The sequence below is a fragment of the Phalacrocorax aristotelis genome, chromosome 1, assembly GCF_949628215.1.
Source record: "Phalacrocorax aristotelis chromosome 1, bGulAri2.1, whole genome shotgun sequence".
NCBI lineage: Eukaryota > Metazoa > Chordata > Aves > Suliformes > Phalacrocoracidae > Phalacrocorax > Phalacrocorax aristotelis.
In genome coordinates, this window is record NC_134276.1 from 105,722,967 (window position 1) to 105,747,467 (window position 24,501).

The 24,501-nt window shown below is 46.1% G+C and overlaps 1 protein-coding gene across 4 annotated transcripts in view; it reads left to right on the forward strand.

Annotated features, from left to right (window-relative positions):
* Positions 1-1,107: 1,107 nt before the first annotated feature.
* The window catches only part of APP (amyloid beta precursor protein), a 225,120-nt gene continuing 201,726 nt past the window's right edge, over positions 1,108-24,501 (forward strand). For all 4 annotated transcript variants that reach the window (XM_075101477.1, XM_075101486.1, XM_075101493.1 and 1 more), the window contains exon 1: positions 1,108-1,351. In XM_075101477.1, the coding sequence (XP_074957578.1) occupies positions 1,295-1,351 (57 nt within the window). In that variant the 5' untranslated portion in view covers positions 1,108-1,294. The remainder of the gene's footprint in view (positions 1,352-24,501) is intronic.

Below are 24,501 nucleotides of genomic sequence, written 5' to 3' on the forward strand. Positions count from 1 at the left end.
GCTGTACACCGGGGAGGCATCCACCGCCTGCCCCTTACATGGCCTGGTGCAGGCCCCCGTTACAGGGTGGCTTTGGTAGCTGCCATCTTGGGAGCCTTGGTGGGAGCAGAGAGGCTGCCACAGGGTCCGCAGGTCAGAGGCAGAATGGCTCAGGCTCTGTCACGCTGAATTTTGTTGCTGTTTCAACATGAAACTCTGCTAATACTCATTTCTAGGTCTCCTTACAGGTTTACTACAGCAAGTATTACGATGCTACTGAGAAGACGAGAAAGTAAGTTTGCTTTGGCCTCCTGATTACGAGCTATGTGACAAAGCCCTAAATTTTAATCTGATTTCTTCCCTGTCACAAGCCTCAGCTCTGCCGATGTTCCTGCGTGCCTTCGTTATCAATAGCACTGCCACAAATTTCGCCTTGATCTTGCGGTTCCTTGTGGACAAAGGAACACCGTGGAGACCGCAGCCTCGGCTCATCAGCAGCGGGCTTAGGCTTCGCCCGTGTGCGCCGGCCTCTCAGGTACGGCCCCGGGCGTAACGGCTGTGCTTACTCATCGCCTCCACCTGGAGAGCGACTGAAGGTCTCAGGCTGGCGTGCAACAGTGCCAGAAGAGGCAGGATGTGTTAAATACCCTTTAAGTCACACGCATTTTCGGGTGTTTTTGTGAACACCCTGCAAGGACGGGCATTGCGTTCCGGCAGGCAACTCTTCCGAGGGGCGGTGGCACGTCGAGGCCTGGGGGCTCCTGCGGGAGCCTCCTGCAGCGGCGGTGGAGGCCGCAGAGAGGGTCAGCGGCGGTGCCCAAGCGGCCGAGTCACCCGCACCCGGGCAACCCCCCCCACCCCCACCGGCGGAAGGCAGGGCTGGGGGCCGGCCAGAAGCCGCATCGAGCCGCTGGGCCCCGGCCGCAGGAGCCGCCTCGCAGCTCGGGCCGAACCCCACGGCGGCCGGGCCCGGGGACGAAAGGGGTCGAGAAGGGCGGGCGGTCCGAACCGGCGGGACGGCTGCGGGCGGCGAGTCGCGGCTGCTCCGCCGGCGCTGCACCGCGCGGGCGCCGCCGCTAGGGGTCTCGGCTGGGCGGGGACGGCCGGGCCGCACCGCACCGCCCGCCCGGGGGCGGGCCGGGCCATCAGCTGACCGGCCCCGCCGCGGCGCTCGGCTGGTGCCGCCGCAGCTCAGTAGCTCTCCCCGGCAGCGGCGCGGCCCCGCGGATTTACTGCCGGACCCCGCCGCGTCTCGCCGGCCGGGCTCTCTCCTTCCCTCCCTTCCTCCCTCCTTCCCCCGCTCCCGGCCGCCGCGATGCTGCCCCACTTAGCCCTCCTGCTGCTGGCCTCCGGCGCCGCTCGGGCTCTCGAGGTAAGCGGGGCAGGGGGCGGCCGGGCGGGGGCTTCCCCGCCGTCCTCCTCCGCTTCCCCGGGGCTTTGTCTGCCCGCAGCCGCCCCTGCGGCGTCGGCTTCCCCGCGACGGGGCGGGGCGGGCGGGGGTCGCCGGCGCCCGTCACGCAGTCGGGCGGCGGGGGGGGGCTCCCCTGCCCCGGCTGCCGTCGCCCTCCCGCCGCCGCCGCCGAACAATAGGGCCGCTCCCGCCGAGCGGTGCGGCCAGCCGCGGGGTGGTGGAGGCGGCGAGGAGGAGGAGGGCTGAGAGCCGCCGGGGCGGGCGCCCCCCGGCCCCGCCACGCGTGTCCGCCGTGGGCGGCTGCGTCCGTCCTTGCCGGCTCCCTTCGCTGAGCCGGTCGCCGCCGGGGCGCTTCCCCGTTAAGTTGGGCCGCCCCCCGCGGAGCCGTCTGGCGCGGCGGCGGGGGTCCGCGGGGAGGGGCGGCGGCGCTGGCGGGCGGGGCGGGGGTGGGCCCCGCGCGTCCCGCGGAGGTTTCTCCGCCGGGGAAGGGAAACTTTTCCTGCGTGGGGGCACGCTGCGGGCGGGGAAAGCGGGTGGCTCAGCGGCATCCTCCCCCTTCCCGGGGTCGTGGAGCCGTGATGCGGGTACCGCCGCCCACGGAGGAGGGAGGGGGGGAATGTGGGTGGCAGGAGGGCAGAGCAGGGCAGCGCCTTCCCCATCGCGCACCCACACGCAGGTGCGTGGGGCGGCGGCGGGGAGCTCCCCGCGGGCTGGCGCAGCAGCCCTGCGGGGGCGAGAAGGCGGCGCCCGCGGGGGTGCGTGGGGAGGGGGCGGTGGCTGCCGGGGCCGTGCCGTGTCTCCCCCACCCACCCGTGGGCGGGCCGGTGTGGGGCGGCGCGGAGGCGTGAGAAGATGGCGCCTCTGCAGTGCAGCAGCGAGGCGCCGCCGTGCGCCCTGCGGCCGCCGGCAGCCCGCGCCCCTCCGCGGCCGCCCCTCCCCGGGGGCGGTCCCCTCCGCCGGGACCCCTCCGGCTGGGGTGGGGTGGGGCCGGTCCCCCGTTCCCCTCCTCCGGCCGGGGGTGTGAGCGCACCCCAGACCCTGCCGGGAGGAATCTGCGGGGCTTCGCAAGGCTTCACCTCAAAGGAGGGGCCGACAAGGCTGGGTGTCCGTGCTCTCCCCACCCACACACACCCCCCACACCTCCCTAAAAAAAAAAAAAAAAAAGGCGGCGTCGGAAGGGAGAGTTACCTCCTGGTGTCCTCCGGTCCTTGGTTGCCAGACGTCGGCCTTGAGACCTCAGCTTCTGTCCTTCTCTAGCATTAACCCACCCTTCTGCCGAGGGGGGCTCAGGGTGTAGGTGGGGGTGAGGTGAATGCCAACGTGTAGCTTAAAAGCAGAGCGTGAAGCTTGGCGCTCCTCCTTGGGTAGGGGGATGCAGGGCTGCGGCTCAGGTGCCCTTCCCGGGAGGGAGCCTGGTACCCAGCAGGTGAGGAGAGATGGAGCAGAAGGCTCTCCGTCCCTGTCCCTCCCGGCTCCGCGGCTGCCAGCCACAGGCTTTCGCTTCCAGGCATGATCTTGCCAACGTTGAGCAGGGTATATCAAGCTGAGCAGTTATAAAGATGCTCAGAGGTTTTAAAGCTTCCAGTTACAAAACTCATTTGGGTTTTATCAGCTTGATGTGATCATTTGTTGTCTGAACGCAATAGGAGGAAATCTCTGCCTTGAGTGCATAGCTGAAGTAAAAAATGAGGCTTTACAATTGAGACCAAGCTTCAGAATACAGCACAGAGGGATGGACGTTTCTGCTGGGTCCCTGTAGCCCTGGTCTTACAGACAGGTGTGTGGGTATTGCCATTGTAAAGGTGCTTGTAAGAAAGGGGGCTTGGATTTTGCACCAAGACTGTTCAGGGGAGAGTCTCTGTTCAGAGACCTCTGCAGTGGTGTCTGCCTTAGTGACATCCAGAATTTTCAGAGACATCCTTTGCCTCAAAACATTTTCTTAAATATGGGCACTGATATTTCTGCAGAAGCTTTAAATCTTGTTCTGTCATTCCATATGAGCATTTGCATTTATCCTTTTTAAATTTTTTTTTCATGTTTGATAGTGGGGTAGGTTTTAACATCTGGTCTTCTTGTGATCAGGCATTTGACAGTCTTGATACTCTCAGGTTCATGTTTTGAACAAGTGACTGCTTTTATAATACTGAAATATTTTATATTAGGGATTATATGTGTGCATTTACCACACTTGAACTGTCTTCATACGCTAATATGTGCAATTTCAATGTTTGAATTAGATTCTCTGTAGATCTCTTTTCTGAAAAGAAACATATTTCTTGCCATTTAAAAAAATTCTTTCTGGAAAACTGGAAAGAACCTCTACTTTGCTATAACAGGGCACAGTATAAGGAAGAGGGAAAGCAGGAACAAAACAAATTCTTTCTCTATTACACATGAAGAATTCCTTTCTAAAATTACAGGTAGATTAATATTTATGTAGCTTTAAAGGAAATATTCCTTAGTGATGCTTTGGTGATGTCGTGGTTGCTTAGCATGTTGCTTCTGCCACTTCTGTGAATCACACTCACTGATGTTAGGAAGCCCATTGGCCAAGGATCTCGTAATTTGCGAAACCATCATATTCTTCAGTAGCTATATTCCCATTTAATCTCTTTCCATTAACTGTCTGATTTCAGTAGATAAACGCAACATACAGTAACTATCCTTGTGAATTTGCGTGAATGATCCTAGTTTATAAACCAAGAATTCTTCGCCTGTTCTGCTTGCTGCTCTAGCTCCATGTTTGCAAGCGAGAGGCTTATGCCAGCCAACGGAAATCAAGTTGCTAAGGTGTCGCTATCATACAAGCTGACCCTCAGAAAGTCAGATGACAAGAAGTACGCTGCCTGACAGCTTTGTGAAACTGGGTGACGCAGTGCTTCATAGGTGGTTATTTTTGTTCTGTACTTTTTTTTTTTCTAAATGAAAGACCCAAAATATTGGTTTCTTCATCGCTTAGTTTTCAAGCAGACCTTTAGAAATCACTTTGCAATGTGGGAATTACAGACTTTCGGTTCCTCTTCCCATCAGTTCTGTTCCCGAATTCCTCTGGCAAAGGTTTTGTGTTTGTTGAAGGGTCCCTTTTTGCACTTCCTATTTAAAATGCTGCCGTGTTGTGGTGGGCGGGTGGCTGTGTGGGTAAGCGGGGCAGGGCAGGCACTGTGGGTTCTGGTGTGCTGACAGGATCTTTGGCAGTCAGGTGGACAGGTTAGGAGAGTAAAAAAGGAACTTTGCCCTTGCTCCCTCATTTGTCTCTTGTTTGATTAATTAGTGAGCAATGAACAATTTTGAGACTTGAGTTCTCTTCAAGTGCGTTTCCTGGGAAAAATATGATCAGCTGCTCTGCTTCTTCGCAAAACATGGATGAAAACACAAGGGAACTGACAAGACACTGATATTTTAAATTTTTTTTTTGCATGAGCTGTTTGTGTGACGGAAGCAACTGATCTTTCATAATCAGTTTTAGTTTATCAGTGTTGAATTCTGTGGCAAACCTATAAGAATTATAGATCATCTTTGATGGCTTTTCATGACTTCCTCTTTGCATATGTTTATTAAACTGTAAAGAATAATGAACAGTTTGGTTTGTAAGTTGTATGAAGAAAAGGTATGATGCTTTGCTTTAATTGGCAGTCCTTTTCCAGTACAAAGCTTAGAAAAATAGCTTAAGAGCGTGGTAACTTCATGTAACCAGTTGATAAATTGGCAGCTGTTTTTCTGGGCAGAATAATTTTACCGAGTCTTTTAGTGACTCGGTAAAATAATTAACACAAGCTGCTGGGTGTGGTGACCTGATCAAGAAATTAGTAGATAGGATCCTTCAGGAAGGCTCTGGCCTACCCCCCTGCCCAAAGCAGGGGCAGCTCTGGGGTCAGACCAGGCTGCTCAGGGCTTTCTGCAGTTGGGTCTTGAAAATGGAGCTCCAAGGACAGAGCCTGTGCAACCTCATGGGGCAACCTGCTCCATCTGCAGTTTGATTGGGTTGCCCCTAGCTTGAGATGCGTCTCCAAGCTGTTACTTGTTTATTTTTAAGGTAGTATCTCTAGGCTTAATTCACATCCTTAGTCCTGACTACTCTGGCTGAGTGTCATTTTGACATCTGCTACATCTTCAAAAAATGTATGTAAAAATCAGGAGTTGAAAAAATTGTATTTGAGTTTAATAAAAAAATATTCATGTCTGTCAAATGTCCATGTGTATATATACACATGTGTGCATACATATAATGCATCAAAATCACCTAATATGTCAACATAATGTATGCAAATATATTGAAATCCCCAACATATTTGCGTATTTAAAGTATGACATTAAAATCACCATACATGTACGTCTCTTTACATACATTATATTATTATATGGGCTATATTAAAGCAATAGTCACTTACATACCTTGTTATGTCCAGGCAGTGAAGAGAGAGACTTCTAGACTGCTGCTGATAAAAATATAATTGGTTTTATATATGGTAATAGGTTCATTGAAGTTGTTAGGTGAGCTGTCTGGTGTGGTTTTAACACGTAAGTCTAGAGCTGTGTGTTACCGGATTTAAATTTGGGGGATTTTGAAAAAATCCTGTGGTGTAAGAAGATTAAAAGTAAAGCAAATTGAAAAAATTCCAAACGACTTTCTGTAAGCTTGGCTAAATGTTAGAGCATGCTCTTGCGATGAGAGTTTACAGCAGTTCCTGCCAGGCTCAGGATTGCTAAGGGCAATGTTGATAGCAAGCTTGAGCCTAGAATCATTCGTAGACAAAGGACTCCTCAAAAGAGAAGTTAAAACTTTTGCTCTGACCTGCCTTCTTTTTTGTTTTGTTTGTTTAAAACTGAATGCACTCAGTCTGATGAACCCTTCTTCTCACAACTTGATCTGGAATCTACCCTCCTTCCCTGACTCTGCTTCAGAAATTCCTACAGTTGGGGTATTGAAAACACATTTTCCGACTCTTTAGGTGATACCAAACCAGCTGAGGGTATCAGCCAGTAATGGCTGGTATGTGGTTTTGAGTCTTCAGACCTAAATAAGTCCCTTTTCTGCCACTGATTGTAATGTGACATTGGTTCTGAAATGTGGGTACTTGTTGTCTTTTTTAATTCATTTTAATTAAAAATCCTTTAGAGAGCTACCTGATTATTAAATATTGTTGTGCTCTGCTGTAGATTGCGAAAGCTCTGGAGATGCTTCAAGTTAACAAAACCATCTACTTTTCCTTGTCAGAATTTAGTCATACAGCAAAAGAGAAACAAAACAAATGGGGATAATGGCCTCTGTTCAAGGGGATGAGTTTGAATGACAGCCAATTAGTAAGTGTGTATATATATGAGTGTTTATTAAAAAAACCTAACAAATGCCACACCTCAAGCTCCTTGCTACTTGGAGGATATGGGATTGTTTTGCTACTGCACTTTGTGGCAGAATAAGTACTTGACAATGATTCAACTTATTACAAAACAAAATTTCACATGATGGAAATATACTGGTAAAGGGCAATACATGCCACAGTGTGTAATTAATGCCGGTATCTTGCAGTGGCTCATAAAACAGACTTTCTGGATGACAAACGCATTTTGGTGTGTGCATGTAAAGATATTAAAATAAGTTAGGCTTTTTAGAAGAGTGGGAAACTTTAAACCAGCTACTGATGGTAAGGACGCTGCTATTTCGCAACTGTGTACTGCAGGTTTCTTGCCTTGCATGGATTAAGAGGACCAGGACACAGTGATAGATATGGGTGTTGCTGGTTTCTTTAGCTTCCAGTGTAACCACTTTGTAAGTGCTGTGACTTCTTCAGCTGAGAAGCAGGACTTCTGGCTTGCTGTGTTTTCTTGATGATCCTCCCAGCAAGTTCAGCAGAATTAATCTTTTCTTGAGGACTTAGTATTAAAGGATAAGTGTAGAATGCAGTGATTTACAAGGCTTTCCAAAAGAAGTAAACCTTCTGGCCAACTGATGGCATTCCATGGATTGTGGGACAGATGAGTTTTAAACAGAGGAGCCCGTGAGCTGGTGTGCTTTGTGGTTTTATAATCTGGCTGCTCTTTTCAGGTGGCAGTTAAACACTGCTGTTTGGCTGGCAACCAACCTAGCTCAGGAGTTGGCTGCTGAAAGCTGCTTGTCCTGCTTCCACCAGTGGCCACCACTCTGTAAGCTCAGCCTTTTCAGCATTCTTTCACCCCTCTCTGGGCTGGTTTTACGATCCTGTGCCATGTTGAAAGAAGTGAGCTGTGCCTTTTTTGGTAGGTGTCATCTTCTGGCAGATGCTTCAGAGACCTGAGTCAGAAAATGGCTGCAAGCAGTTGAACTGGCCCAGCTAAAAGGGCAGGCAGCTTCTTCGGGGAAGAACGACAACCTCTGAAACATCCTTTGCTGAAGTTGATATAATAGCATTTAATTAAGGCGTTAGTCGCTTTGCCTCCCTCTGGTGACCTGCCGCAGAGCTTGAACAGTCTTTTCACAACTGACCCCTCTTTGCTTCCCGATTGTTAAGTGTTAGCGTCAAGTCACTGTGAAAGGCAAAAATCCCCAAGGAGCCCTCTTCAGGGATGGATAACTCCATTCCATTCCCACTGACCCGTTTTGAGCTAATCCAGGTAGGAATTCCCTGTTCACCCTTTCCTGGGTTGTCTTTCCTTAGAGCACAGCGTATCTATTCAACCGCAGCAGATAACCTGTGACAGGAATGGGGCACAACTGGTTGTACCTGTTAGTAAAGGTATTTAAAAATTGCTCCTTTTCAGAGCAGGCTTCCACATGATCCACTTTGGCAGTTTGTATGATTTATGTAACTTCTGTTTGGAATTGCAATTAGTAAAACAAAGCGTATGTCTAATAGGAGTTCAGGCTGGGGCAGGGGGGAGGGTGAGCAAAACCCTGTATTGTTTGGGAACTGCATTAATTTTGGACTTTGTTTTTGAAACTGCAAAAAGGGGGTTTATGCATACACAGCTCAAATTTAGGTAATACAGTTATTTGGTGCTAATAGATTAGAAATAATACTATTAATGATTTTTATTTTTATGGTGAAGGCGAGAGTTGTCTCCTCATCCACCTCCACAATTTAGAAATAGTATCCAGTGGACAAACATAGGAGAAAATAGAGATGGGGCAGGATTTTGGAGTTATTTCCAATTTCCTTGTCGTGCTATTGTATTGTTCCTGTGCCTGCAGCAAACCTTCTCTTACCTTATCAGCACATTTTTGAGGTAGAGATTGCTCATTTTGAAGCTCTGACCCTGTAAAATTGATTTTTCGCTAAATTACGGGCTCTTCAAAGGGCTGATTCCCCCCCCCAACCCGCATTGTCAGATACCATGATATAGTTCGGTGACAAACAGCTAACTTGAGTTGTTCTTCCTGTGCTTAGTTATGTAAATTTATCTGTAACTGGAGTTCTGGATCTGGAATAGGGAGTACTGAACTGATAAAGTAGTTTTGTTGCATACTGCTTTCTCATCATTTGAAAGGTAACTTGAAAAACTACATTTGTTCCCTGTGTCTTACCTGAAAACATGGAGAGAGATATTTTTCTTGTTGTATCATTGTTAAAGGTTTGATTCTGTTAATTTTTGAAGCTCCTCATAAACTGAGTCATGGCTTTTTAAAACACATCCCATATAATGCCTGTATATTTGTAAACAGTGAAAAATACAGTATTATCTAGGGGAAGGTAAACTGAGGAAGAGAACAGAACTGTTACTGCAACAAAAAGGCAGTGGCTTTAAAATGGCATTTGTTATTTTTGGTATTTTCCTTTTTTTTCTTTATAGGTGTTGTAAATTTAAATGTACTAACTGTTGATTGATTGTAGTTTAATTGTTGAGCACTTACAGCATGTAAATTAGGAGTTTTTGTACATGCCTAGCGTTAGTAAGCATCTGGACCTGTAGCAGGCGTTAAGGTGTTGGGTTGTGTTGAAGCTTGTTTGATACTCTTCTGCAGCTCTGCTATGTGTGCCTTCTCTGTCTTCTGCCCAGTTCTCTTCAGTATGAAGTGGAATAACATTGCATTTAATGACACATCTTTCAGCATCCTAATTTTGTTTTGCCAGTTTTGTCTTTGGTTCCATTAAGCCTTGAAGAATAATATTGATCTGAAGTTGCTCAACAGCAAACATTCTAAACTGAGACTTCTGTAACTCCAACTAGTCCTTTCAGTGTTGCTTAGCTCCTAGAACTTCACTGCAAGCAACTTGCTGGCGGGAGCTTGTCTTTAATCCCAGCGTCCAGAAAAATATGACTTCATCATGAGAATGTCAGCTTTACTTTTTTTTTTGGGGGGGGACACCCACCCCAAACTTAAAATTTATTATTTAAATTTATGCAAGAGAGTGGGAGTGGGAGTTGGAAAGCCTTAAAACTCAAGGAGCAAATAAGGGACCTGTAATACATGTGAGTGTTAGAGAGTTTTGAGGACTTCTGAAGGTCCCCAAAGGGACCTGGACACTGACAGTCTCTTTCAGTCTTGTTTAGAATCATAGAACAGTTTGGGTTGGAAGGCACCTTTAAAGGCCATCTAGTCCAACCCATCTGCAATGAGCAGGGACATCTTCACCTAGATCAGGTTGCTCAGAGACCCCTCCAATCTGACCCTGAATGCTTCCAGAGATCACCAGCCATCTACCACCTCTCTGGGCAGCCTGTTCTAGAGTTTCACCTCCCTCATCATAAAAAAATTTCTTCCTTATATCTAGTCTACATCTACCCTCTTTTAGTTTAAAACCATGACCCCTTCTGCTATTGCAACAGGCCCTGCTAAAAAGTTTGTCCCCATCTTTCTAATAAGCCCCCTTTAAGTACAGAAAGGCCACAATAAGGCCTCCCTGGAGCCTTCTCTTCTCCAGGCTGAACAACCCCAACTCTCTTGGCCTGTCCTCGTAGGAGAGGTGCTCTAGCCCTCACATCATTTTTGTGGCTGTCCTCTGGACCTTCTCTAACAGGTCCATGTCCCTCCTGTGCTGAGGGCTCCAGAGCTGGATGCAGCACTCCAGGTGGGGTCTCACCAGAGCAGAGCAGAGGGGCAGAATCACTTTCATTGACCTGCTGGCCACGCTTCTTTTGATGCAGCCCAGCATATGGTTGGCCTTCTGGGCTGCAAGCACACATTGGCTTATGTCCAGCGTTTCATACACCAGAAGCCCAAGTCCTCCAAAGCGCTGCTCTCAGTCCCTTTATCCCCCAGCCTATACTGAATATTGGGGGTTGCCCCAACGCAGGTGTAAGACCTTGTACTTGGCCTTTTTGAACTTCACAAGGTTCACACAGGCCCACTTCTCAAGCTTGTCCGGGTCCCTCCTGATGGCATCCCATCCCTCAGCTGTGGGTCAACAGCACCACTTGGCTTGGTGTTGTCTGCAGACTTGCAGAGGGTGCACTTAATCCCACTATGTTGTTGAAGATATTAAACAGTACTGGTCCCAATACAGGCCCCTGAGGGACACTACTTGTCACCAGTCTCCATCTGGACATTAACCACTACCCTCTGGATGTGGCCATCATGGAGAGTGGCTTGGTGACTAAATCGGGCAATTCCCTCAGGACTCTGGGATGCATCTTGTCAAGATCCATAGACTTATGCGTGTACTGGTTCCTCAGGTCGTCATGAACCTGATCTTCTCTTACGGTGGGAGGGACTTTGCTCCCCCAGTCCCACTCTTGCCGTCCATCCACTCAATTGGTGTGGGAAGAGAGGTTGCCAGTGAAGACTGAGGCAAGCTGTTGAGTACCTCAGCCTTCTCCTCATCCATTGTTACCAGTTTGCTAGTCTTGCTCACCAGGGGGGTTATGCTTTTGCTGACCTTCCTTTTCTGGCTGACATACCTGTGGAAGGCTGTCTATCATTTTTTTGTGTCCCTTGCCAAGTTCAGCTCCAGCTGCTCCATGGCCTTCCTGACCCCATCCCTATACAACCAGGCAGCATCCCTGTATTCTTCCCAGGATACCTGTCCCTGCTTCCCCTGCTTGTGCACTTCCTTCTTGCCCTTCAGTTTGACCAGCAGGTCTCAACTCAGCCATGCTGGTCTCCTCCTGCCTTCCTTTTGTGATTTCTTACACCTGGGGATCGAGAGCTCTCGTGCTCTATGAAAGGCATCCTTAAAGATCTGCTGGCTCTCTTCTGCTGCCTTGTCCCTGAGGGCAGTTTCTCAGGGGGTAAGGGGGTACTATAGGCTGACTCCTTGAAGAACTGGAATTTTGCTTTCCTAAAATGCAGGGTTACATTAATTTCTACTTTGACATTGTCTTTTGTTTCTTATACTGGTACTATAAAGTTGTGGGGGATTTTTTTATGTTTCCTGCTAGCCTTAACACCCGATAGTTTCTCCTTTTCCACGCGCAGAGTGTTCTTTGTTATTGTAATGCCATCTCTGAGCTGTTGATGTGAAGTGTTTCACCTTTCACTACTAGCCTGTCAGACCTCTTTGAATCCAGGCCAAGGCGACATCTCTGACAAAAATCAGCACTTGCCTGGTTGGGTCACAAACTGCGTTGTTTTGGTGAACTGGAAGGATGAGCCAGGTTGGTGGGAGAGGGGTTAGGTGCCTGCAATGGGCAGTTCTTGTGCTGTGGTCGGGGAGGGAGGGTTGCGGTATCAATCTGTGTTGGCACCACGCACAGAGCTGGTGGCTCGCGATGGCTGACAGGCTTCATGAAGTCCTTGTTCTGATTACAGGGGGCTTTTGTTTGGGCAGAGGATCTGACGCCTTTCTGAAGGTGTTTGCAAGAAAATCCTGTAAACAGCTGAGCTTGGGTAGAAAATGTAATCTTTGATAAACAGCAGGGTAAAAGTAAATCAAGGCATTTTACTTCGAAATCACAGTCTAAACTATTTCTGAAAACATATTTAAAGGAGACTTAGGATTTGTCAAGCAGCTTTAGATTAATTTATAGCTACGATACAAATTCTAAACTACTGAGGTATTGTTTAAATCTAACAAAACCTGTGTGGGCAGGGGGCAAAAATTCTGAAGGTCAAGACCCAGGCTTTGAAAACTGAGGCTGATGTTGCTTGGCTGATCTGAACCATCCCCTTTCATTTGAGTGGGGCTGCCCATGCTTGAATATAAATGCGTGCATAAATTGGTGATATGTTTTAAGGAAATTGTGTCTCTTAACTGGTAAGAGGAAGAAAGCTTTAATTAATCTGTCACTTAAAAGAAAACTTCTGAGTAACAAAAGGCTTTTATGTACTCCTTTATAAGCAGAAAGACAAAATGCGACTTAGAGTGCTGTTGACTTGTGAGACTCAACAGTAGCAAGTGGGAGGCTGAATTTTCTGTTTTTGCTGTAAAACCAGTGTTTGATACCAAGGCTGGTAATAAGTGGCCTCCTCATTTTAAAGAGGAATGTTGAGGCCTGGAGCCCATATGGAAAATGGAACATGGGAAGGACTAGCGTTGGGTGAAGCCATGGGCACCTATGTTGTGCTCTGCAGGGCTTCCCCCTGCCCCAGGCTCCTCCTCTGCCCAGGCCTCCTGCCCCCTCACCACCCCACAACTGAGCAGCGGGGCTTTGCTGTGCGGCGAGTTTGGGTAAACTTGGCATGGATTTGAGATTACATTATTGTGTGCTAGGTATGGTTTTGGGGAGCTGAGCCCATCTTCTCCGAGAGGGCTCAGGGAAGAGAGGGTTAGGACAGCAATTAGTTGCTCTGATGGTAGAGGTAATTGAAAAAAATTTAAAGTTTTTTTAATTCCAACTCCAGAGATAAAGCCAGATGAGAAAAACAATCTGTAATTTATCAGAAGAAAGCTTGAACGGCACCTTAATTGCCTCCACAAAGAGAAAATACCAGGCAAGGAAAGGCATGCCAAGTACTGCTGTCTGGAAGGCATTCAGACAGGGAACTGGGGACATGTTTGTGTGACAGTACTGTCTCAGGGCAAACTGAGAAAAGAAACATATTTTTTGCCTCCTGATGTGAAGACTGTGCAACTAATTTTCCAAAGAAGTAAATACAAGATGTTGGACTCCATCGTGGTAAACAGGAGAAACATGAAAGCCTGTGATGTACAGGAGGTCAGGTCAGATGTTTTCTGTTCAAATTGTGGGATTTAAATTCTGTACCCACCCCCACCCTGGGGAACTCCCAGTGCCTTTAAACACACCCTGAGGGGAATACCGCCGTGTCTGGTCATGCAAAGTTTTGTAGACAATAACACTGTTTGCATATACAGCATAAGTTATTTGCTTCTGATTTTAAGAGGTGAGTTTTGCTGTTATCAAAACATAATTAATTATTTTTTTAAACCTGTTGTGAGGTAGCATTGTCTGTGACAAACTGTTTAGTATGGTTTGGGATTTCACAGATAAAATTGTGTATTAATATTTGCAGAACTACGCAAGGAAACATTTGCAAAGTGTCTGCTCTTACTGTTAAATTGCGATAAAAAATGAGTGAAAAGTTTTCTGAACCCTTTAAAAGGTTTAGTTTATTAACAGTCCTGGTGAAATAAAAGACCCTGGAGCTGGACACTGGCAGGCTGGGTTGCTTGGGTCTGTTTCCCGTGCTGCTGAGTAGTGCTGAACAAGTTTGGATTGCATCTGCTTGCAGTTGCCTATGCTCCGTGCATTCAACCCAGCTCCATGGCTCTCCAAACCAGAAATTTTAAAGAAAGAAAGAAACAGTTTTTAAGGAGTTGTCTGGAGTTGTAAATGGCCTTAACAGATAAGGAGTACTTATGTGTTTTCAAGTGTTCTCATTTTTTAAATGACTGAGCCTGCAAAAGAAAAATCCTTGGGAGGGTGATCACTAAATAATGTATCTTAGGAGCGATAGCTCCCCAGTGTTTCTGTAACAGCTGAGGCTGATGTAAAAGGCCATATGAGCTGTTGGGGAATGCTGCGTTTAAGCTGGAGTGCAGACGTTTTTTATGCCCATTACTTATTGCTTTTTAATTACAGGGAATAATTTGGGTAAGGAAAATATTTAAAATTTGAGGAATTGGGCTCATCAGAACTCGCCAAGTTAAATTTCAGTATGGTATCCATGCCTTAGCTGCCAGCAGCTCTCCCTGGAATTAGGCTCTGGCAAGGTATGAGCTTGTCCAGAGAGGTGAAAGAAAACTGTAGTAATTGTGGGTCTCTTTGCTTATCTCACTGTTCCAAGAGAGTATAATTTGTCTTGTTTGATCTTGTCTGAAGTCTTACGATCTGCTTTGAATTCCTACCTTTATATTGCCCTTTGCAAAAGCATGGATGGGGAGACCTCTTGGGTTCTCCCTCCCTTTGCTGAGCACTGCGGTTCTAGTGTTTTTCTGCGGCAGCTCTCCTGACGCTGGGCCAGCCGATGGATTATTGTCAGGGGCTGTCCCTCCAGGGCTTGAGGAGCTTTTGGGTGTCTTCCACACAAAGGAAAATTCCTGTTGTTTACCGTGCAGTCAATAAACCCTTTTGTAATTCTTGTTAGGTTTGTCTTCCAGTAAGCGGTGTCTCCGTCAAGTCTTTTTTTTTTTTTGGTGTTCAGCTGCTTTTGTCTTGCTTCTACAGTTTCAATTCTTGTTGCAGGAGAAACAATGCAGTATAGCATTCACCTCAAAAAAAAAAAAAAAAATCAACAAAAAAAGAAGGAAAAACCATCCCAAAAAACACCTCCCACCCCCCAGTTCTCCCTCTAGCTGTCTTACTTTGAGAAGCGTACGGTATCGCTGGCTTTCTAATTCAAAGCCTGCTTTTAATCATGCCAGCATTCAAATTGCTGGTCTGCCTGAAGGTGATCTGCAAGGGAAGAAAAGCAAGACAACCTTTTATGCTGCTCTGTGGTGTATGTTGTAAAAACCAGACTGAATGGTTTTCCCGAGTTGATGGGAAGAGGCAATAAACAACTTATTGAATGTTTTTTGGAGACTAGTGAAACTCTCACAACAATCCAGTGGAAGAGTAGGGAGAAAGCCTTACAATTACTAATTAATCTCTGCGTGGTTTAGCACTTCCAAATTAAAATGCCCATAGATCTTGGGTAACGCGTACCTTGAAGATTCAACTGCCTACTGCTTTGTTTGAATTAACAGTATGTGTTGTAGGATACCAAGTCTTCTTGCTAAACCAGGTGGTATAGAGATCCGGAACTGATGGGGGTTTTTTTGAGTCAAAATGTTCAGAAAAGAAAAGAGGATAATTTTTAGCCAACTGTTCCCATGACTTCAATTACATGTCATAAAAAAGCACATAAAAATTCCTTTGGGAAGTGCCTCTGTGTTTTAAGTCTTATGTAGTCAAATCACTTATGCCATCTAAATTGGTATGGTGTCAAGATCATTGAAGGTTTTAAACTGTGTGTGCCACGTCCTCCTTGTTGTTCTGCTTGTGCTCTGAAAGGAGAAAACTTATCTGGGGCGAGAACAGCACGCAGGCTGTGGGTAGCCTGCCTGCCCTGTTGGGATGTGGCTCTTTAAGTTCCTGAGAGATGCTTTGCTATGTATGATTTTTACCTTTTCCTTTAGCAAACTAGGGAGGGCACAGCTTTCTGAAGAACTTCCTTTAAAATGTTTATTGTTTCTAGAAATGTTACTTCAGAGACTTTCTTTAAATTGGGGGCCGGGAAGGGGTGGGCATCACTACTTGCAAGCTTGGTGTTCTGGCTACACCCTTACGTCTTTCAGAGAGGGTTGATCTCTCTAGTCAGTTAAAGCTGAGTATCAAGAACTGAAGGTATACAGAGCATAGAAGAGAAATAGGGGTTGAGCACCTACAGAGTTAAACTGAAACCTTGTATGTCTTTTTAAACATATTTGTACAAATCTGTTCTAGTGCTTTGTTTTAGTCTACTTAGAAACTTCCTCTGCTCTGTCTTTTCCTCTCAGACCTGAAATGATACTTTAAAAGCTTCTTAAACCAAACCATGATTTTTTATGGTTTGGTGGGGTTCTTTTTATGTGGTTGGTTTGTTTGTTTACATCGTGTGGGTTTGTGGTTTTTTTTTGTTTTGTTGTTAACGTAATCCTTCATAGCTCTCTCTGATGTACTTTAAAAAAATTCTTGAAACTTCCCAGGCTGATTCTCCTGTCTTTGTCAGATCACGTGTATTGTATTAAAAAGTGTTTCTGATGCCCAGAATTGTAACTTTTATTGGTCCTTTTCTTTTCAGTCTTAGCCAGGCTTACATACAGTATGTGGTGTTAGTTATGTGCAATGCCTAGATTTGGTATAAGCTTGCAAGGTAGATTCCCCTGTAAGTAGCAATAATGGACAAGTGGCTTGTAAACCAACAGCTGACAATTTAATTGCATAGGTTTCGATATACCTTTAAAAATAAAACAAGAAATGGAATGGATATGATGGCTTTGTTTTCAGAAGTAGCACTCTGGTTATGAATTTCTGTTTGCAGCGCTGAGTAAATAATGCGGTTCTACAGCTTGCATTATTTTGATTAGGTGTTCAGAAATGATTGTCGTAATTGCTGGATCATTGGCACTTGCAATAGGGAGCTGGGAGTTTTTGAGAAATTGGTCGCTTACAGCATACTGCAGGAGTGTTGGAAAAATGAAATTTTGTTTAGACATAGCTAAAAATGCAACATAAACGAAGGAGAGCTTGTCATTTGAAATAAGAGTGTTTCATCTCAGTGAGGCTCTACTGTCTCCTCAATCTTCAGTGAATTCTTAATTTTGTAGTTGGTTTCCACGCTAATGCAAAGGATGTTATGACTTGTGTGAGGAAAGAGGCTGGTTTAATTTAGTAGACATGGGTATAGTACTGTTTGTTGTATACACGGGTTTATTAAATAGTTCAAGAGAAAGAGGGTGTTAGGGAAGATACCATTTTTAATAAAAAAATGTATGCTATTATGCAATGGTGGTTGTTACTGTTTGTTTTGATTTCCACCCCCCCCCTCCTTCCAGGTGGGTTGTTAGATCCCTGTACGTAAGTCCTTAACAGCTTCCCCCCACTGACATGTTTAGTACCTGGAGTTATCTGCAGAACTAATTCTAAGTTAGAGAATGGGTTTGGTTGCCTGAAACTGTTTAAAATACGTAGCCCAGTTGTACTTGAAGGTACATGTACAACAAATACTTTGCTAATGTTGGGTTAGCAGACACACCCATGTTTCATAGTGGATTCCTCTCTCTTCCCAGTTCTTGACAATGGGAGGAGATGGGAAAGATGCATGAAAATTACATGCTTTGCTTGCAATAATTATCACTAGGAAAGGTGATGCTCACTATGTGCCTGCTTTGGCTTTGATGCTGGAAACTCTTACTAACTTGTGTTTGGTCTGCTTGGTGTGTCCTCCGCAGTGCCACTGCTATGCCTGCCACCTCCGCTTCTTGGTCTCTGCCTCCCTTCTTCGGTCCTCATCCTTGAACCTGTGGTGCAGGCCGCAGGTTTCTGCTACGTGCCACAACTGTCTTCCAGGAGTGCCTCTCTTGAGCCCTCTGCAGGGATGGCGTTTCTGCCATCCTGCTTTAATTTTTGGTTTGTGGTAGTGTGTGGGTGTACTTGACTTGGATTGTTGTCTTCCCTTCTCCGTGTGCGAGCACATACAGTTCCCACACAGATAATTTTTATGAGGTGTCAGAAGGAAACAATTTTCCCTCAGTGAAGCTTAGCTCTTAGGATGATGTTCTTCTGAAGTGGGGGTGAGTGCGTGTCTACTGATTCCCTTCTGGGGAAGTGATGTTGAACCAAAGAGTAGGCTCTACAGTTCCCCTACTAGCCACATCTTTTTGTCAGCTTTGCGCCCCTACCTTTAGGAGGTGAGGCCCTCCCGGTAGCTGTGAATCATTATTTTGGCTTTGAGAGAGATGCTCCCCCCACCCCCAACAAACACCAGTTCTGAATGAGTTTATACTACAAGGCAGTGGTTGTCGTTTTGCCAGCAGGTCTGAAAGGTCTGTGGACCAGCTTCCAGAAGCCTAGCTCTTTTGGACTAGGGTGTGCATTTCGTGCATGTATTTTTAGAGCCTCTTGGGAGGTGGAAGCAATTGTGCTGAGCCTTGTCTGGCTACAGGGCACCTGCTGCTATCAGCTGATAAACCCCATTGAGATGGTGTGTTAAGCCTTGAAGAGGAAAACATTACAGTGAGTCTAGAGGACGGAGTAGGTTTGTGTTGTGGTATGGTGTGGGCTGGTGCGCACTTGAGTTTCAGGAAACTCAGTGAGTCTGATTTTGGTGTTCCCTTTTGATTAAAATTGGCTTTTTGCTGTGCCGATGGTAGCATTTATGTTCACATCACAAGTGTGTGCAAGGAGAAGGTGCTGACGGGCTGACTCGCTAGGCTCAGCGCTGTGCTGCAGGGTGACCTTGGGGCGTGTGGGCTGGCTTCTTCCATGGTGGAACACAGGCAGAAGATGTTCTCCAGGAACATGCCTGAAATGTGCTGGCCCCTCACGGACACCCACGCCACATAACTGGACTAGGTGTGATTGGAAGTGAAATGCGCTGAGGACTGGTGAAAACACAGCTGTTCTGCTCTGCAGGTTCTCTCTGCATCTAATCTAATGTAACCGCAGAGGCGGCGGGAAGGACAGTGTCTTCCAGGCGTGACAACTTGTAGGGGTGCTCAGTTTGTCTATGGTAGTGTAGTCACTGAACTCCCAGCGTCACCTGGCTAATAAAGGCACTTGGGACAGCCACACCCATGGCCAGAAGCTGTGGTTACACACCACTGTCCTTCTGTTAAGGCTCCAAATGAAGGGGATGGGGGATATGGTCTTAAATAGTGTTTGCAATGAGAGAAGTTCAGCTTGAAGATAGTGGTTTTTTGCACCTCTCCTCTTTTTCTAGGGGCAAAAAGTGGTATGTGGCCATTTGGGAAAGACTGATTAAAGCAATCCGTATCTCTTGCAAAGCACTTAGTGACTTCTTCATGTAATCTACAGCACATTCCTCCAAGGGCACAGTCACATCCGTTGTTGCAAATGGATCAGTGCTGAGGAAATGTGCTGAGCGGGCATCTGGCTGGGACCCAGGATCCCCAAGTATCCATTCCTAACCTCAAGGGGTTTGTGGTTGTGTTCATCATTTAAAGGAGCAGTGCAAGAGCAAGAAACAGTTTCCTGCCTCTTTGGGGCTAGCTGCTTTTTTCTCTTTTCACTGTGAAGTGTATGTTTTAAGAATATTTTGATGTGGTTTGTATGTTATGTTTGGATGTAGGCTGAAGCTGGCAAAGCTCGATGCCTAACCTGTACATGAGCATATGTGTTTTTTGTTTTCTAAGTGCTGACTATTTGGAATCTCCAATGAAATATGAAATTCAGAGAAATTACCACTCACTTAAAATAGAGTGGCTAGCTTCAAGTTTACTTTTTATTTCTAATCCTTGCCAAGTCATCTCCTGTATTGTTATCTATTTGGTGGAGATGTTAATAGCTGCATAGGTGTGAAAATAAGAAGACCCTTGCTAAAAGTGGTAATGACCATAGGGTGGATATATAAAGCCTATTTTAGGTGAAATCCAAACAGTCTGAATGGCACTGTAGGCTGCTGGGGTTGGTTGCAAACAGTGTTTGTTCTTGTGTGTTGATGTGTATGCATAGTAAAGATAACTAATGCTAATTATGGCTAGCTGTAGAGTGCCTGTCTGAGGAAAGAATCAGATGGACAGGGCTCTTCTGAAGAACAACCTGGTTAGGTTTAGCAGCACAGCACAGATGTTATGTTTAAGTTGAGGTAGTTCTTAATCATCTTTTATTAAAATCACCCATTTATAATTAATTTATGGTCAGATGCTCAGGTGGCTTGCAGAAAAGTTGACGATAATGCTCTGGCATAATGTATTTTTCAGAATTTTTAGCAAACTAATTAAAATGCTACTTCTCTATTCTTGTGTTTTTCTTAAACTTACAAATCTGTTAAGAGTGTCCAGCTGTCATTTAGAAAGGTTTTTTAGATTTGCATACTACATAAAATTAAGCAATATGGTTATCATAGTTTCTGTAATTTCAAAAACTTGATGAGCACCTTGCTCATGTCCTTTATGGACATGTTTTGTAGTGTTGCATAAAAATTTTACCATCAAAGGTCTTGAAAGGAGAGGTTTGAACAGGACTGCAGTGTCCTCCTTCAGCAACTACTGTGGGTATTTCCCAACATGATACTTGGAAGTGCAAAAATGATCAAGGTACTCAGTGCAAGAAGAGTAAACCATGGTCGGAGCTAAATCCAGTTGGTGGCCAGTCATGAGCGGAGTTCCCCAGGGCTCAGTGTTGGGGACAGACTTGTTTAATATCTTTATGGAGGGGATTGAGTGCACTCTCAGGAATTTTGCAGACGACATCAAGTTGGGCAGGAGTGTTGGTCTGCTCGAGGGTAGGAAGGCTCTGCAGAGGGATCTGGGCAGGCTGGATCGATGAGCAGAGGTCAATTGTATGAGGTTTAACAAGGCCAAGTGAGGGGTCCTGCACTTGGGTCACAAAAATCCCACGCAACGCTACAGGCTTGGGGAGGAGTGGCTGGAGAGCTGCCTAGTGGAGAAGGACCCGGGGAAGCTGGTTGACAGCTGGCTGAACATGAGCCAGCAGTGTGCCCAGGTGGCCAAGAAGGCCAATGGCATCCTGGCTTGTATCAGGAATAGTGTGGCCAGCAGGAGCAGGGAGGTGATCGTGCCCTTGTACTCGGCACTGGTGAGGCCATACCTCAAGTACCGTGTTCAGTTTTGGGCCCCTCACTACCAGGAGGACATTGAGGGTGCTGGAGCCTGTCCAGAGAAGGGCAACGAAGCCAGTGAAGGGTCTGGAGAGCAAGTCTTATGAGTAGAGGTTGAGGGAGCTGGGGTTGTTTAGTCTGGAGAAGAGGAGGCTGAGGGGAGACCTTATGGCTCTCTACACCTACCTGAAATGAGGTGGTAGCGAGGTGGGTGTTGGTCTCTTCTCCCAAGTCACTAGTGATAGAACGAGGGGAAACGGCTTCAAGCTGCGTCAGGGGAGGTTTAGATTGGATATTAGGACATACCTCTTCACTGAAAGAGTGGTCAGACATTAGAACAGGCTGCCCAGAGAGGTGGTAGAATTGCCATCCCTGGAGGTATTTAAAAGATGTGTAGATGTGGTACTTCAGGGCATGGATTAGGAGACATGGTGGTGTGGGGTTGATGGTTGGACTTGATGGTCCTAGAGGTCTTTTCCAACCTTAATGATTCTATTCTTTGGTTAGTTATTGTCATCTAGGTGATAGTCCCAGTTTCATGTTTCCCTGGTAAATATGATAATTTTTTCTTGATCACCTAGACAGCTTCACTTTTTAGTCTGCCAGGAATAAGGTATAAATATGCATTATGTGGGATCTGTTCTCTCGATACAGAATATTTCCCTGCTAATTATGTATCAGGTGTACCAGTGGTAGATACTTAAAACAGTGAAGTTAAACAAGTGCCAATCGCAAATCTGGTCCTGCAGATGGAATAAATGACCAAGCAGAATTGAAGATTGTACTGCGCTGTGTTGCATATCTTGAAGTTGAATGTGCTGTGAAATGTGTACAGCATGCACCTGTCTCTAGGCTCTGTAGCACCTATTTCCAGCCTGTCTTCCTCAGTCATTCTTATTGTTAATAGAGATGTTCTGTCTTGCCTATAATTGCAAATAAATTGGGCTGACAGAGGTGCCACTAGCGTGGGCTCTGCTGCATGTCAGGGCCTTAGAAATGAGAAAAGATTGGAGCTGTAAGACTATGAAGAAGAACAGCTGGATATGGCAGCTCGCATCTGAGTGGCAGGCTTTTCTTTTGCAGAAAGCAAGCAATGTTTTCAGAGGTGTAATAAACCTTAATGGATGCAGTAATATTCTCATCAAAGCCTTACTCTGCTCATGGTTTCAGGTATTTGCTGGAACTGCGATTGCAGCGGAGGGGAAATGGGTGGAGGTAGCTAACATTTGCTTCTTGTCGAGTTGCTGTTCTTGAATGAGGATGAGATGTCAAATGTGCTGTCCATCTTGGAGGGAAATGTCTTACTTAATGCTTTAACACTGAAAGCTTGGCTACCGGCTTTGCTCAGAAGTTGGCTCTCTAGAGGGTGATCTTTGGTCTGTGTGAATTTGTGGGAGCAGAAATTTTGCAAATGAAGTTCATGAAGTTGCTGTTATGAACAGCATGAAGTTTTTAAGGTTTGATATTGATAGGCACTGATACATTGTTGCAGGGATGAAGAGACTGAGGCAAGGGCTTTATGCAGTTGTCACGATCAGTTTATATGTAAGCTTGTACCACTGTCCAACTTCCCCAATTAGGTTTGCATAGGCTAGCGAAACGTAGGCTGAGGTTGGTTGTGATTAAGGATACAGAAAAAACAGATCTGAAATTTGATGACATAGAGGAAATGTTTGACTTAATAGCTGGACTCCTAAATGTAAATATGCTGGAATCTTGGCACTCTGTCTGACGTGAAAACACTTCCTATTTATATTTCATTTTAGGCTTTAATGCTGTGTCACACGAAACTCTTTGCTTGCAACTTCAGCGCTTGTAATTTATTGAGGGTATTGCTCCATATTTTATAATGACATCAAGTGAGGCAAATGACATCAGTCATGCGCTCTGATGGATACAGGCCTGGTGGCAGAGCAGGGTGTGTGGGTCTGAGGCGGTCCCAGTCTGTCCGGTGTGCACATGTTGCTTTGGAGCGCAACTCACTGCTGCTCAAGGAGTGAAGAGATTCATATGCAGGACATCCACAATAGTAGAGATGGCATGTAGCTAGTTTTGGGGGTGTGGGATAAACAACCATGTCAGCTTTGAAGGCAAGGGTGGGTCTTGCCAGTGTGGGAGTCATCCTTCTTGTCTGCACTTCTACTGTGCCGAGTTCATCCTGAAATGGGAGAAAACTGCCCTGAAAATAAACATAGCAGTGTTGCATGTAAGGTTATGAGCTGTGCTCTTAAGCTTGGGAGTTTTGGGGTCCTGTGGGATGCAGTAATTGTGCAAGAAGTACTCAAAGTGGTTCAAGTCTTGAGGTTTTAACTACCCAACACTTGTACGGCAGGCACTACTAGTAGTTTTTATTCCTCTGCCATAAGTGAAGCTAAAGTGAGTGTAAATGAGGAGTATTAGTGCTCAAAATGATTCTGTTCGTAGAGGTGTATTGTGTTTTTGTATGTCTGCCTGGCATTTATGGATCATCCTTCTCAGAAGAACTTCTATTATTGCTGCTGTACCTTTACCTTTTCTGTTGAGTTGTGATAAAAATAAAATGTTGGAATCATGTTTATAGTCAGGAGTAGTAATAAAAAGAACGGCCAAAATCAGGCTTTTTTTTCTGTCAATGCCGTAGCTATAAAAAAAGCCCCAAAGTAGTTGTTTCCAGTTGTCATTTTTAGGGCAATAGTCAGTGTTACATCTGGACAAAAGGGCTAAGAGGTTTCTTGTTTACTGTGAATTTCCATGTGTGCCTGCTAATAGTTCCCACAGAAATGCCCAATAATGTTACCATTATACGTTCCCCTGTACTGGGGGAAGAAAAACTGGAAAATGTTTGGGTGAGAAGTGAGCCCTAAGTAAATGTGAGAGACTGGGTGGCTTTTGTCTCTGTTTCCTTGCTGTAAGAGGATCATTTTTTATATGCGCTTAGAGTTTACACCAGTGTGTTAAGGGATGATGCTGCAGCCAGGTCGCTGCACCACTGTCCTGAAGCCTGTCCTTAGATTAATTAGGTGGATTTCATTGATTTCCCACACATTCCCATTTCCATAGCAATATAAGTTTAGAGTGTGTGTGCTAATCAGTGCTGTGTAAAACATTCCAATTTTTTGAAAACCTTTTGTGTTTGCTGAAACACTTAGAAACCTCAGGTGGCAGCGCACAGGATTACTGCCAAAAAAACATTTCTGGTACAAATGGAAACTGCAGGATGGGGAAGCTTCATTACGGTGGCTGCTTGGAGATGGACCCAGGCTCCTTTTCATTCGGTTGTGGGGTGGCCAGGTAAGCCCGAGATTGATGCCGGGGTGCCACCTGTGCAGTTAGCAGCTGACGCGGCCTGCAGCTTGCACAGCGCCATGCTTGCAGTGCGGCAACCCCAGGGTGGCCAGATCCTGGGGGGCCACGCAGGGTGGTATGGTGCTATGAAGGGGTGCAGAGGTATGCTTGCTTCATTGTCTCGGGTTTGGCTTCAGTTTTCAGATTCCTAATTATTTCAAGGTTGTGTTTTCACTGTGTGAGACATACTTGTTTTTTCTTCTCCGGATTG